Source organism: Armigeres subalbatus, chromosome 1 (assembly GCF_024139115.2).
Source record: "Armigeres subalbatus isolate Guangzhou_Male chromosome 1, GZ_Asu_2, whole genome shotgun sequence".
Classification (NCBI taxonomy): domain Eukaryota; kingdom Metazoa; phylum Arthropoda; class Insecta; order Diptera; family Culicidae; genus Armigeres; species Armigeres subalbatus.
The window spans coordinates 119,450,639-119,465,856 of record NC_085139.1 but is presented as its reverse complement, the minus strand read 5'-3'; the positions used below and the strand labels follow the sequence as shown (position 1 = coordinate 119,465,856).

The 15,218-nt window shown below is 40.5% G+C and overlaps 1 protein-coding gene across 1 annotated transcript in view; it reads left to right on the top strand.

Annotated features, from left to right (window-relative positions):
- Positions 1–14,862, top strand: part of LOC134206487 (proteoglycan Cow-like) — a 504,826-nt gene extending 489,964 nt beyond the window's left edge. Inside the window, exon 6 of the mRNA XM_062682216.1 lies at positions 14,666–14,862. Within this exon, the coding sequence (XP_062538200.1) occupies positions 14,666–14,862 (197 nt within the window). The remainder of the gene's footprint in view (positions 1–14,665) is intronic.
- Positions 14,863–15,218: the final 356 nt, after the last annotated feature.

Sequence of the window (15,218 nt, the reverse complement as noted above, 5' to 3'; positions counted from 1 at the left end):
GGATCGCATCCATCATGACCTTAATCCGGGCAAGCGCCTACTTTTAATGAAGAGATCATATCATCCATTGCCATAATCCGGGCAAGGACCTACATTTAAAGAAGGGATCACATCCTTCATTTCCGTAATACGGCCACACGCCTACTTTTAAAGAAGGTATCATATCCTCCATTGCCATAATCCGGCCACACACCTACTTCTAAAGAAGGGATTATATCCACCATTGCTCTAATCCAAGCATGCGCCTACTTTTGCATTGCAAATGCATTCTTTCCACGAGAGGATAATGTCTTTTTAATATTGTTATCGACGGGTGTTATATTTACTATTCCGGGGTGTTTCCCGCACCACTTAGTCTCCATTCAGCGAACGCAAAGAAAAGTTATGCCAAATGTCCGTTATGCCAAAAGACCCTTACTTTTGACGCTGGTCACAATTATGCCAAATGTCCGTTATGCCAAATGACCATTATGCCAAATGGCATTTATGCCAAATGACCTTATGCCAAATGGCGTTATGCCAAATGACTTTATGCCAAATGGCCAGCTCCCCTCAGAAAGGGCTGCACTTTGAAAAAAAAATGATGTGTGCCTTTTCCATTGGAAATTTTTGACGTACTTTCATAAAATCGAATTGATAAAAACGTAGAAATAATATTTCAACCATTTTTGAAAAACCAACTAATTTAAAAAAAATTATAATTTTTTTGCCCATTATTTCTCCATTATTACCCATAGTGCAAAATAATACATTTCATTTCGTGCCGATAGTTCGAACGAGCCAGACGTGTGTGCTGTGTCTCATCGCGGGTTTTGTTCGGTAGTGCGTGTCTATTGTGTGGTGCCTACCTACGGATCCAAGGCGATTACTGTCGGCGAGCGAAGTAGCTGCTTCTGGCGACGCCAGTGAAGCAGGCTATTGTTTCTGCTGCTACCTACAGCAGCAGCGCAGATAAGTGGAAGGCATTGTTTTATTGTTCTCCCATCTCTCTGATACAGAGTGGGATTAATTATAATACATTAAATTAGTTTTTTTTATATTTTTCTAATTTGCTATTAGTTCTAAGTTAGTATAAGAATTAATAGTCCTTCCACCTTGCGAGGTGAGAATGGAGGCAGAGACTATGGGGGGCGGTAGTCCTCTGAAAGATGTCCGCACACGATTGTACCATGCGGCTTCGCCTGGGCCTTGGGTTGTTTACTTTCGGCAGAAAGTGAAAAGTCTAGACTTTCTCGGCATTAAGCGAGATTTGACGCGTCGTTTTACGAAGCTTGATTTTAGTCAGATCAACAGGAACAAGCTACGAATCACCGCACCTACATATAAGGTGGCGAACGAAATTGCTAAAGACAAGGCGTACAATGTAGAATATTTAGTTTATGTCCCCTCGCGGGAGGTCGAAATCGAAGGTGTGATCAACGCAGCGAGCCTGACTTGCAAGGATGTACTTGCGGGAAAAGGCCGCTTAAAGAACTGAATGGAGTCTACCGTGGATATTCTGGATTGCAAGGAATTCCACTCAGCAACCATGGTAGATGGCAAAAAGGTATATTCTAAGTCAGGCTCGCTTCGGGTGACGTTTGCCGGTTCGATTCTCCCAAAATATGTCGATTTAGAGAATATGTTGTTTCCGGTGCGTCTTTTTGTACCAAGGGTATTTAATTGTACCAATTGCAAACAACTTGGTCACACTGCCGAGTTTTGTGACAACAAACCACGTTGTGGTAAATGTTTCGAAAGACATCGGGAGGAATCCTGCCAGCAACAAGCCACAAAATGTGCTTATTGCGGTATGGCTCCTGCCCATGGTTTGCAAGATTGCCCAGTGTACAGAAAGCGCACCCAAAAAGTGAAGCGCTCGTTGGTACAGCGCTCCAAGCAGACTTATGCGGAAATGGTTAAAGCGCAAGACACATCCGCCGATACCACTGCAAAGGCTGCTATTTCAGCTACCGTTCAAGTAAGTGATTATTATGATTCCATATGCATTGACGAATTGGACTCTGAAACAGCTGATATGGATGATTCTACGGAGGTACACGTGCCCGAAAAGAGGAAGCAACCGTCTTCCCCGGGATCGCGCCGTAAGAAATCAAAAGTCATCCATAAAAGCTTGCCCAAATCTGAAGGCAATGGGGGATTATTTAAAAATTCCGAAGCAACCTGTCTTCATTGCTCCTTTGGATCCATCTTGCAGCAAGACATTCCCGCCATTGCGCAAAACCGATGTTTCCAAGAAACATCCGGCTAGGAGAATCAACGAAAGAAAAACTTCAATTCGTTCTTCCCAAAAAGTACTCCGTCCAAGCGAGGATTGGTCTCCTTTAAGGACCTTGTGGACCGTTTTTGAATTTATTCAATATTCCGAATTCATTGAGGCCAATCATTGACCTCTTTATACCAACAGTGGAAAGTTATCTGAAGCAATTGACTGTTTCATGGCCCCTTCTTGCAGGAATTGTATCTTTCGATGGATAATACGGCTATTACACAAGATACAATCACTGTGCTGCAGTGGAACTGTCATAGTCTTAAAAATAAATTAGACGTGTTCAAGTTTTTGATTCGCAATTCCGATTGCGACATATTTGCTCTCTGTGAAACATGGCTTTCTTCTGAAGATGAAATCAACTACCACGATTTTAACATTATTCGCCAAGATCGGGATGATCATTATGGTGGCGTTCTTTTGGGGATCAAAAAATGCTACTTCTTCTACAGAATTCCTATTCCGACTGTTCCCGGCTTAGAAATCGTCGCATGCCAAGTAAATGTGAAGAATAAAGATCTTTGCATAGCTTCAGTGTACATTCCTCCAAATGCCTCTATTAATCGTCGACATTTTTGGAGCGCAGTCTCCCTTCTATCATCTCCAGTATTGATATTGGGTGATATGAACGCACATGGTATTGGATGGGGCGAAACGTATGACGATTATAGAGCGCCTATTTTCTATGATTTGTGTGACGATTTCAATTTGAATATTTTGAACACTGGTGAAGTAACTCGAATAGGACCAAATGGTCAACAAAGCCGTATTGATCTGTCTTTATGTTCAAATTCACTATCGTTAGATTGCACGTGGAAGGTTATCCAAGATCCCCACGGTAGTGACCATATGCCGATAGTTACCACAATTAAAAGTAGCTATCAACAATCTGAGCCAGTTAATGTTCCTTTCGACCTCACGAAGAACATTGACTGGCAAAAATATGCATCGGCGGTAAATATTGGTATTGAATCAACTGATGTTCTTCCACCTCTGGATGAATATCAATTCCTTACCGAATTAATTAAAAAAAGCGCACTAGAAGCTCAGAAACGACGCGTTCCAAGTACATCCGTCATAAGAAGACCAGCCACTCCTGGTTGGGATGATGAATGTACTAAGTTGTATTCTGAGAAATCTGATGCCTTCAAGGCTTTCCGTAAACACGGAAGGTCTGAGCTTTTCGAAGAGTATTTGAGGCTTGAAAGAAAGCTCAAAAATCTTCTCAAGGCTAAAAAACGTAGCTACTGGCGACGTTTTGTCGAGGGACTATCGCGAGAAACCTCAATGACAATACTTTGGAAAACGGCCCGCAACATGCGGAACCGCACATCCACCAACGAGAGTGAAGAATACTCCAATCGATGGATATGCAACTTCGCAAAAAAGGTCTGTCCAGATTCCGTACCAGCAGAACCGCTATTTCGAGAATCAGTCACTGATCCCGGTTCTTTGGGTGGACCATTCACAATGCTGGAACTATCTATGTCTCTTCTTTCATCGAATAACTCTGCTCCGGGATGCGATAACATCAAATTCAATCTTCTGAAAAACCTCCCAGATATCGCAAAAAGACGATTACTTGACCTGTACAACTGTTTCATGGAGTACAACATTGTGCCACCTGAATGGCGACAGGTCAAAGTAATAGCTATTCAAAAGCCTGGGAAACCAGCGTCTAATCACAATTCATACCGACCGATTGCCATGCTATCATGCATGAGAAAATTATTGGAGAAAATGATCCTTTCAAGAGTCGACCATTGGGTCGAAGAAAATGCATTGCTTTCAAATACTCAGTTTGGATTTAGAAAAGGGAAAGGAACAAACGATTGTCTAGCGTTGCTTTCTTCAGATATACAACTGGCCTTTGCGCACAAGGAGCAATTGGCTTCAGTATTCTTGGATATTAAGGGCGCTTTTGATTCAGTTTCCATTGAAGTACTGTCAGACAATCTGCACAGTAATGGGCTACCCGTATTTTTAAATAATTTCTTGTACAATTTGTTGTCAGAAAAACAAATGAACTTCACACTCGGCACTCTGACAACTTCCAGAAATAGTTACATGGGCCTTCCCCAAGGTTCATGTTTAAGTCCCTTGCTTTATAATTTCTATGTCAAAGATATTGACAATTGTTTGGAAGGACAATGCACGCTCAGACAACTTGCAGATGATGCCGTGATCTCTCTAAGAGGTCCATGTGCAGCTGTCTTGCAAGGACCATTGCAAAGTACCCTGGATAATCTGACTGTTTGGGCCAGACATCTAGGGATCGAGTTTTCACCGCAAAAAACTCAGTTGGTTGTGTTTACTAAGAAGCGGTATCCTGCTCAACTGAAACTCAAGCTGTTGAATGATGACATCAACCAATCTTTATCTTCTAAATACCTTGGGGTCGTGTTTGATTCCAAATGTACCTGGAAACTCCACATTAGGGTGGCTCAAATTAGTATGGGAAAAACTTTTTTCAATTTTTTTGATGGGCCGCCCTCTTATTCGGTTCTATTTGATGCCCTGATGCTCTGGACAAAATTTCAGCCTAATCGGTCAACGTTTGGGCGGTGCTAAACTCGTTGGAAGTTTATATGCAAAAATGTATGCAGAAACATCCAAAAACAGTGAATTGCAGTTGTATAGCACAACTTACAATGAATAACTATGATATTCATTCAGATCTTGAAGAATTTAATACTGAATGTTTTGCAGAAAACCGCGAGAAGATTAGAGTTTGCCCGGCTAAGTTATTAGCATTTCTCTGAAGTGGGGTTTGAGCAAATTTCGTTTCTTTTACCTTTGAAAAGAAATAAATTCACCCCTACAACACTCCAGTAAAATGCTAATATCTTTGCCTAATAAACTCTAATCTTCTCGCGGTTTTCAGTATAACATTCTGTATTTAATTCTACAAGAACTGAATGAGTATCATGATTCTTGATCGTAAATTGTGCCCTCCAACTGCAAATCACTGTTCTTGGATGTTTCTGCATACATTTTTCCATATAGACTTCCAACAAGTTTAGCACCGCCCAAACGTTGACCGATTTGGCTGAAATTTTGTCCAGAGCATCAGGGCATCAAATAGAGCCGAATAAGAGGGCGGCCCATCAAAAAAATTGAAAAAGTGTTTTTTGAGCCACCCTACTCCACATTGAGTATTTGATACAAAAATGCCGGAAAAGGATCAATTTTCTACGTTCTATCTCCGGAACATGGTGGGGTGCTCACCCGGAAGACCTCATCAAACTCTATAGAACGACTATTCTCTCTGTTTTAGAGTATGGCTCCTTCTGCTTCCTCTCAGCAGCTGATTGCCACCTAATCAAATTGGAACGAATTCAATATCGTTGTTTGCGTATTGCTCTTGGCTGTATGCATTCAACGCATAACATGAGCCTGGAGGTGCTTGCTGGAGTCACTCCTTTAAAGCACCGTTACTGGGAGCTCTCACTTAGAATACTCATCAAATGTGGGACAAGTAACACACTTGTCTTACATAACTTCGATAATATGCTTGAACTAACATGTCGTTCAAGATTCCTGAGAGTTTATCTCAACTACATATCATCAGATCTTTGTCTTCCGTGTTATAATCCACCTCGAGTTCACTTCACCAACGACAGTTCCTCAATTGTATACGATCTGTCCATGAAACATGCTATTCAAGGAATACCAGATCATCTTCGACAAATATCTATTCCCTCACTTTTTCTGAAAAATATGAACATGTCAATTGCAACAACAGATATTTCACTGATGGTTCTCGCATCAACGGATCCACTGGCTTCGGTGTTTTCAATGTGACTTCAACCACCTTCCAAAAACTTCAGGAACCGTGTTCGGTTTATGTTGCTGAGCTGGCAGCAATTAACTTCGCTTTGGGGATAATTTCCAATCAGCCCGTAGACCATTATTTCATCTTCTCGGATAGTCTTAGTTCTATCGAGGCACTCCGGTCGATGAAACCCGTTAAGCACGCATCTTACTTTCTCACAAACATAAGAGAGCAGATGCGTGTTTTGGTCGAAAGATCATTCAAGATTACCTTTGTTTGGGTCCCTTCTCACTGCTCAATCTACGGCAATGAGAAGGCAGACTCGCTGGCAAAGGTGGGCGCACAGGAAGGTGAGGTTTATGATAGACAATTCTCGAGCAACGAGTTTTTCCCATTAGTCCGTCAGAGTACTCTTCAAAGTTGGCAAAATAATTGGACACACAACGAACTTGGACGGTGGCTATTTTCTATAGTTCCAAAAGTTTCTGGGCGAGCGTGATTCAGAGGTGAGGACTTAAGTCGAGGCTTCATTCGCATGATGTCGAGACTTATGTCTAATCACTATTCACTAAACGCACATCTGTACAGGATAAACCTTGTCGATAGCAACTTATGTAGGTGCGGAGCCGGTTATGATGACATCGATCACGTAGTTTGGTCCTGCTCGGAAAATGACGCCTCCAGAGAGCAATTATTGGATACCCTAGTGGCCCGAGGTAAACAACCCTTCAGGGAAGTTCGAGGTGTTTTGGGAGATCGTGATGTGGTCTATATGCAGGCCATTTATAGTTTTCTTTGTGCTTCTGATATCAAAATCTAATAGTTTTTTTTTTCTTTCTTCAAAGTTTTTTTTTTGTGTTTAGTCTCTGCTTTCTGTTCCGTAGAGCACCATAGCTCTGCCATCCGGAAGATGCTCCCAGTCGAACCATTCCTCGAGCACGACGACACGCCACATCGTCCCTGACGCCAAATACCCGGATGAGAAGCTGAAATTCCCTGATCCCAAATCCTTAGCCCTGTCCATCCTTAAACATTGTAAACTAACCTCGAGTCACCACGAGTACGCTGGCTTCTACCCCTCTCTTACTAACTGAAAAATTAAATTATATTGATTGTATATATCACATAGAACCATGGCTCCGTAAAGTGTTATACACGCCTGAGCCTACCAAATAAACGAACTTGGAAAAAAAAATAATACATTTATTATCTGCTTCAACATATCAAACAATAAAAAATATTGAAAATTAGTTTTTGAGAAAATCGATTTTTAAGTTTTATTTTAAATGTTTGAACATTATTTTTTTCACAGCGTATATTTTTTTCACATAGCCCAAGACATAGCCCCATTGATTAACTAAAACTTTGCTAAAGACATCGGAATGATGGGACAAGCCATTTCAAGTTATATTTTTTTAAGGTGTTCAAGGTGTTTTTGCTTAGGCCCTTGTCAAAAGTTACGCCATAGTTTTAATGGCAAACCAATGATGCAGATAATGTTTTTTTTTTGCCATAAAGGATGTGTATTCAAAATTTCAGGGAAATCATAAAATACAAATATAAATCGACCTACGATTTCACAGAGAATTGCTCATTTTTGTTATCGAAAAGCGGGAATCGAACCCTCATCTCATAATACACAATATACACTGAAATCGGTTTTAACGTGGGGGAGGCGTTCCACTTGAATCAAAACTGCGTAAATCTCAAATTCCGCACAAAAATGACGATTTCATCGAAAATCACATTTCTGCGGCTCCCATATGTTTCCGGGATCCAAAAAAAACGTGTAAAAATAGTCGCGTAGGAACGATTTGTGTGAAAGGCGACCCCAGTGTACTACACAACATCCTCAGACGAAGTATTGATAGTAAAACATTTGTTATTAAAAAAATACTTCAAAATCCCAAGATTTTGGGGTATTTATTTGTATAAAATCGAGTAGCTACCATCATAGGTTGATAGGACAAAACATCTTTTGAAACGATTTGATACTCTTGTGTCCCGGATTGGCTCAAGAAATATCTGGTCATTTTATTTTTAAGTATTCCATCATGCTGGAGCCTCTCAGACTGCTATCCGAGCTACCCTAGATGATGTGATGAGCATTAGCATCACTGCCGACAATTAGCGGAAGGCCTTTTGAAGTGCGAAAAATGACAACTTGTTTGAAAATATCCGTAGGGGATGGTGCATTATGTGGTAAATAAACCGAACAATAGACGTATTATCTGACGGACATTCCATCAGTTACATGAATTGTGACAGCACATACATGGGGAGAGGGGGGGTCGAATAATATCTCACAACAAGTTACATTCGAAAGGTGGTGGTGTCTTGGCTAAATGCGAGAAAGGCAGTCCCACACTATTTGGGTTTTTTCAACTGGATTATCTTAATATAAAAATGACGATAGCATCTCATATAGTGTGTGTTAGTGGTTAGCGACGTCGCCCATCTAGACGCATGGGCTATGTAGTGTGGGATCGATCCCCGCCTCGGTATGGAGGAAACTTTTTGTAATCGAAAAATTCTCCACTTGTCTCATGCCAAGTGTTAAGCGTTCAGTCTGTACGACTTTTTGTCGAAAACGGTATTTTCTGTCTTTAAGGACACAGTTAGAAGAGTATCATGATGGTAGTCAGTATAGCACCCGTCCTCTAACGAGTCTCTACCGCCTATCCCTACTCCCCCTTTTCAACAAACATTTGAATGCTACGAATAGCGTCGAGCAAAAGTTTAATATTCAAAATACTAACCTGTTCATAGCATATGAAATTTCTTCCCGTGTTAATGAACTTATTTCCTCATTGATTCCTTTGAAATTCGGCTCAAATTTTGGTCTTAATCGAAAGTTTGGTGCTAATTTAATTGGTGGCCCTCCGATATGAAGAGTTTATCACTGCACTTCACTTCTGCTCTCAGCGTGATCAATAAAGTTTTCCAACACTTTTCCGCGTAGGAGCAGTCCGAAATGTTGTTCGAATCTTTATTGAGCTTTACTTTTCAGAAAATGTCACTTGTTTGGAATGAAAACTTAATATGAATCGCCACTGGTCCGAAAAATATTTAATCGCGGAGCAAATGTTAACACGGGGACCGGTAGAAGTAAACTTATACATAATTAGGGTGGCTCAAAAATAGATGCTGCTAAGCTAAGATAAATGCCCGAAGCACAGTTGCGCGAGCATGCCATGAGCATGGGAAAATGGGGGCAATTGAAATCGTGCCTACTTGCATGCAAGGTGCTCGCGCAAATCTTTAAATTTTGCCGCAGCAAGGTGCAAAGACGAATAATATTGAGTTAAAAACAAATCTGACGCATATATTAAACAGAAAATCGTTGCAGCAGTAAAAAAATGTTGTAGTAAAATAAAAACGAAATAAACCATCTTTGTATTTATGATATTCGTACATCTAAATCTGATCTGGATATAAATTGAAAGAATCTACACAAACAAAGATGATGAACCACCTTGTGGTGAAAATGTATTTTTCAACAACACTATAAGGTATGATGCGACAATGAAAATCCTTTTTCGTTCTTCATATGAACGAAATAATTCAATTAAATAAAACTTACTAATATATGGAAATCGAAAAAAAAAAACTATTGCGAATAATCAATAGTTAGAGTGTTTTAGGCACTTCAGTCACCCCGTGGGCCCATCAAAGGAAGCACTAAGAAGGTCTCAGGTGGTTTAGTTTACCTGGATTAATCAACAGTTGAACAATATGGAAACAGAAACAGAAAAAATCTCAATCATATTGATAATATTCGCATTTCAAAAAAGTGGTGATATTTCGTTTCCGGAAAACTTATGAGGCAAAACGCCTTTCAGCAGGCAGCTCTTAGGGACCAACGTACCATGCGTCGGCACATCATCATTCTGGTATGGACAGTGCATGGAGACGCGAGTACATTGTATTATAGTTCCACTAGGGCGTTTTGCCTCGCCGAAATGTTAGATGTTTCATCAAAATGTGGAAAATTTGAGTTTTTCCTACATTCTTCTTCTTATTGGCATTACATCCCCACACTGGGACAGAGCCGCCTCGCAGCTTAGTGTTCATTAAGCACTTCAACAGTTATTAACTGCGAGGTTTCTAAGCCAAGTTACCAGTTTTGCATTCGTATATCATGAGGCTAACACGATGATACTTTTATGCCCAGGGAAGTCGAGACAATTTCCAATCCGAAAATTGCCTAGACCGGCACCGGGAATCGAACCCAGCCACCTTCAGCATGGTCTTGCTTTGTAGCCGCGCGTCTTACCACACGGCTAAGGAGGGCCCCTCCTACATTCCTATCTATTATTTTGACACTTTTTTCGCCTAACCTACATAGTTTCTCGTCTAGTTTTATTAAGGCTATCTCAAACATGGTAAATATAAGTGAATACCCGGAAGTCGTTTTGCCCCGGGGGGGAGGGGGCGTATTAGGGCGTAGTAATGAGAATTCTATCAAAAAATCAGGTAAAAGTTACGTGAATTTCAGGTGGAAAAAATCTACGTACTTTTTCAGGTGGAAACAACGTGCAGATTTTTTTGGGTGTACACTAGGTGTGGTTAAAAAAGCTGTTAAAGACCTGAAAAACAATAAGACTGCGGGGAAGGACCAGCTCCCGGCTGAACTTCTCAAACATGGCAGTGAGCAGCTTTATGAAGTTCTGCACCATATTATGTCGAAAATATGGGAAGACGAGGAAATGCCTGCTAGCTGGTTGGACGGCCTCATTTGCCCTCTCTTTAAGAAAGGGCACAGACTGGAGTGCGCCAATTACCGAGGAATAACCCTCCTTAATTCGGCGTACAAAATTATGTCGCTGGCAATCAACGTGAGTTCATTAGTGGTGGTAGCGGAATGGTGCTGGATGGTGAAAAAAAGTAGTAGAATAATGTGTGTATTAGGATGGCTCAAAAAAACACTTTTTCATTTTTTTTATGGTCCGCCTTTATATTCGGTTCCATTTGATGCCCTGATGCTCTGGGCAAAATTTCAGACAAATCGATCAACGTTTGGCGGTGCTAAACTCGTTGAAAGTTTATATGGAAAAATGTATGCAGAAACATCCAAAAACAGTGATTTTCAGTTGTAAGGCACAATTTACGTTCAAGAACCATGATACTCATTCAGTTTTTGTAGAATTAAATACAAAATGTTATGCTGAAAACCGCGAGGAGATTAGAGTTTATTAGGCAAAGACATTAGCATTTTAGTGGTGTGTTGTAGGGGTGAATTTATTTCTTTTCAAAGGTATAAGAAACGAAATTTGCTCAAACCCAACTTCAGAGAAATGCTAATAACTTAGCCGGGCAAACTCTAATCTTCTCGCGGTTTCCTGCATAACATTCCATATTAAATTCTTCAAGATCCGAATGAGTATCATAGTCTTCATCGTAAGTTGTGCCGTCCAACTGCAATTCATTGTTTTTGGATGTTTCTGCATACATTTTCCCATTAAAACTTTCAACGAGTTTAGCACCGCCCAAACGTTGACCGATTAGGCTGAAATTTTGTCCAGAGCATCAGGGCATCGCATAGAACTGAATAAGAGGGCGGCCCTACAAAGAAATTGAAATAAGTTTTTCCCATACTAATTTGAGCCACCCTAGTGTGTATCTTGGAACATTAGTGACGTGCGATAATGATGTTACTCGCGAGGTGAAAAGGCATATTGCAGCTGCAAATAGGACTTATTACGGACTTCGTAACCAGCTTAAGTCCCGTAGTCTGCAAACGAAGACAAAATTCGCGCTGTATACTACTGTGATTCTTTCGGTGGCTTTATACGCCCATGAAACATGGAAGTTAAAGGAGGCTGATCGGAGAGCTTTTGGAGTATTTGAGCGCAAGGTGCTGCGGACAATACTCGGCGGTAAACAGGAGAACGGTATCTGGCGGCGTCGCATGAATCAAGAGTTGTAGCAGATATATAAAAGGCTGGATATTGTTAAGCTTATACAACACGGCAGACTACGGTGGGCTGGACACGTTGTTCGTATGCCGGAAGAACGTCAAGCGAAGATAATGTTTAGTAGAGAACCCGGAAAAGGCCGCAGAGTATCAAGTAAGCACTACTGCAGTAAATGAATATTTGTTATACACCAATACTTTCAAAATTGCCATTTCTAATGTCAGCCTAATTGCGGATACATGCAGCTTTTTATTAGATGGTTCCAAAGAAATAATACACTTGCGATCTATTAGCATTAAGATTTCTCGTGACGTGAAAGAAACTTACATATCGTATCCGTTACTGAATGAATACAAATTCCACGATGTTTTGGGGCAACTACAACAAAACAAATTAACTTTCACAGACATGTTCTTTTCCCAACTGTGTTGAATGTTTCTTTTCCACTAGTTTTTCCACTTTTAGTTCCACCTATGTGCAACCTGTGTGCACTTAAAAAAGAATGCACGCGGATAATTCCTCGTGTTTTTCTTTTTTGTCGTAGCGTCTGTATGAATTTAAACACGAATACTTTCCATTTACCTGCTAGACTAAAATACATTTTTTGCCAAATGTCTCTTCCTGGGTTATACGAGTTACGATTGTGAGGGTTTTTACAACATATTGAACAACATTTTTTTTTTTTTTCAAAATATCCATGTTTGACATTTTATTATTATGACTAATGTCACTGGTTCTAAACATCGTTTTGTATCTTTAGTAGGCATTACTTTTACTGAGATTACTGCAAAAATATATTTATTTCCAAAAACAGACTTCGCCGTTCACTTCCCGAAAATACATTAAAATTTTAAAATTTGTCGAAACCTTATCACAAAAGGCATCAGGTCATTAATCAAACTGTGGCTTATTGGCGAAAACAAAGAATCCGTTTATTCCTTGTTTAAAAACTTTCCTCTTGAACAGGGCAATCTATTCCGCAGTGACAATGGCAATTTTTAGCGCTGGCCATGACTTGCATCAACAAGTAGTAGCCAGGTGTCTTGCTAGAAGAAAGCCCCAGATTTAAAGTGCTCCGGCGAACACCGGTACACTGGTCATGTTGTGAGCAGGAAATGCAAATAAGATCCGAAATTATAAATTCATGTGCAGTAGTAGCGGAAGGCCAGCATCTGTCCTGCTGCCGGTATACGAAGAATTTGGATTACTTTCTGCCGGTTGAGTACGGTGGTACGCCGTAGAAGAGCAGGGAAAAAATCGTGAGGTGGATTTTATCTGACCCTTGTTCTTCGTGTGTTTGCATTCATGTTACATTCATTGCTCGTTGTTTCTTATTTAGCAACAAAAGATTCAAGTGGCGTTTTTTTCTTGGGTTAGCTAACGTGCTATTTTTTTCGTTTTCACTAGTACATAGGTAAAGAAACCGTTCCGTTATATTATACAATGCTTAAAATAAATTTATTTTCCTGAAATTAAACTGAGGAATTATTGATTTATTATCCAGAAATTAATCGATTTATAAGTATATTCAACCTTCAATATGAATCATATAGATAGTAAATAATTTTAAATAGTACTTCTCAGTGTCTGAAAAAGAATAAATAAGAGATCATAAACGCGAACAATAGTCGTTACATAATCCTCCAATTATCATTTATAAACATGAGTCGCTCATCTAATATTCTAATATCTCCATGTTAAGTTGGTCTACCAAAATAAGACATATCTCCGGCAAAACTGTCCTAGTGGTCTTCCGATAGAAAAAAAATACAGCTTTTGTTTGTTTTAATTTCGTTTAAATACATTAAACCTAATTGACTGGACCATTTTGATTCGATTTCGTGTCTATCGTACTGTTGTCATTGCCATTTACTTCTTCGGTCAAGAACGACGAATTGTACACAACATAATGACCCAAAGCAAATTAGGACAGGTTGCTAAAACAAGGTGGAGAAATAATAATAAAAAAATAGCATTACGCCCATGCGATGATATCTACTTCCTTCAGATTTTCCCAGCTATCAGTCACAATCCAACCTAATTAGCATCCACCACCCACACATCCCCATAGGCCATGTCGGTGTCGTAATGCTTCGTACAGTTGGCACCTAACAACATAGCGCTGCGTTTGCTGTTTTTTCGCTCCGTGCTCGGCCTGATCCATCATGTGGCACCCGCACCCATGAAACTAATTGCCCATAAACTTCCAGCTGATTGCACAAATTTATTTTTGATGATCTTATTGATGTGCGATTCTTTCTCTATTCATCCTCATGCGACGGCACGGGGTGGTTCGCATCGTCCGTTTTGTCCGCATCACGTCCAAGTAAATCTAGGGGATGCTCTACTTCAACACCTTTATATCTACTGACTTACTGTGTTGATGGTGTGCCTTGAATAAGTGGAGAGGTTAATCAATATTTTGCTTTGATATACGCGTTCCACGACATCCTCTGAACGGCTAGACCGAGATGATGTAAGAACCTTGAGCTAGACTATCATAACACCACAGTACGCAAAAATGGACTTCATCGTGAAAATTGATTGACAGCCACTTTCACAAGAAACTTTTTATAGTGCGCGAAACTGCAGACATCGGACTCGCTACTGACTGGTCATACTTCGAACGAAAGCCAAAAGCCAAAGCTCCTTAATCTAATTACTATTTACTCACCGCTCGTTCGTTGTGTTCTCTTCCAACAGACATCAGCAGCCTGGTCTCGGATATGAAGAAGCAACAGCGGATGGCCGACCGGATGAACGCATTCAACGCCAAATACCAGCGGACGATCGAGAGCAACGACATCAACGCCAACGGGGGCGGTATGGGCGGAAGCAGTTCCGCCTCAACGTCGAGTTCGAGCAGCAGTGGCAAGGTAGGCTACAACAACGTCCACTAAAAGTATATATCTAGTACCTAGTTGGAAGTATGTTTCGCCACGTTCGTCCCGCGTAGGCTAGCTTCGGCCATGTGAATCGATTTCTTTTTTTTCTTTCCGTCCCAAATGAGGGGAACCGTTTAAAATTAGCAGAGAACTTCAGCCGGCTAATGGCTTTCCGCCGTTCTTTGTGATTGCTGTAGCAATTGGAATAATGTAGAATTGCTGTAAAATGTCCAACCCATTTAACAATGAACGATTGCCCGGGAAATTCTCATGGAAATAGGAAGGAAACTGTTTTTGGTTAATTACCGATGGTTATACCGGACAAGCGGCGTAGAATTATGATGAATGTGATACCGTTGCTGACGAAAACA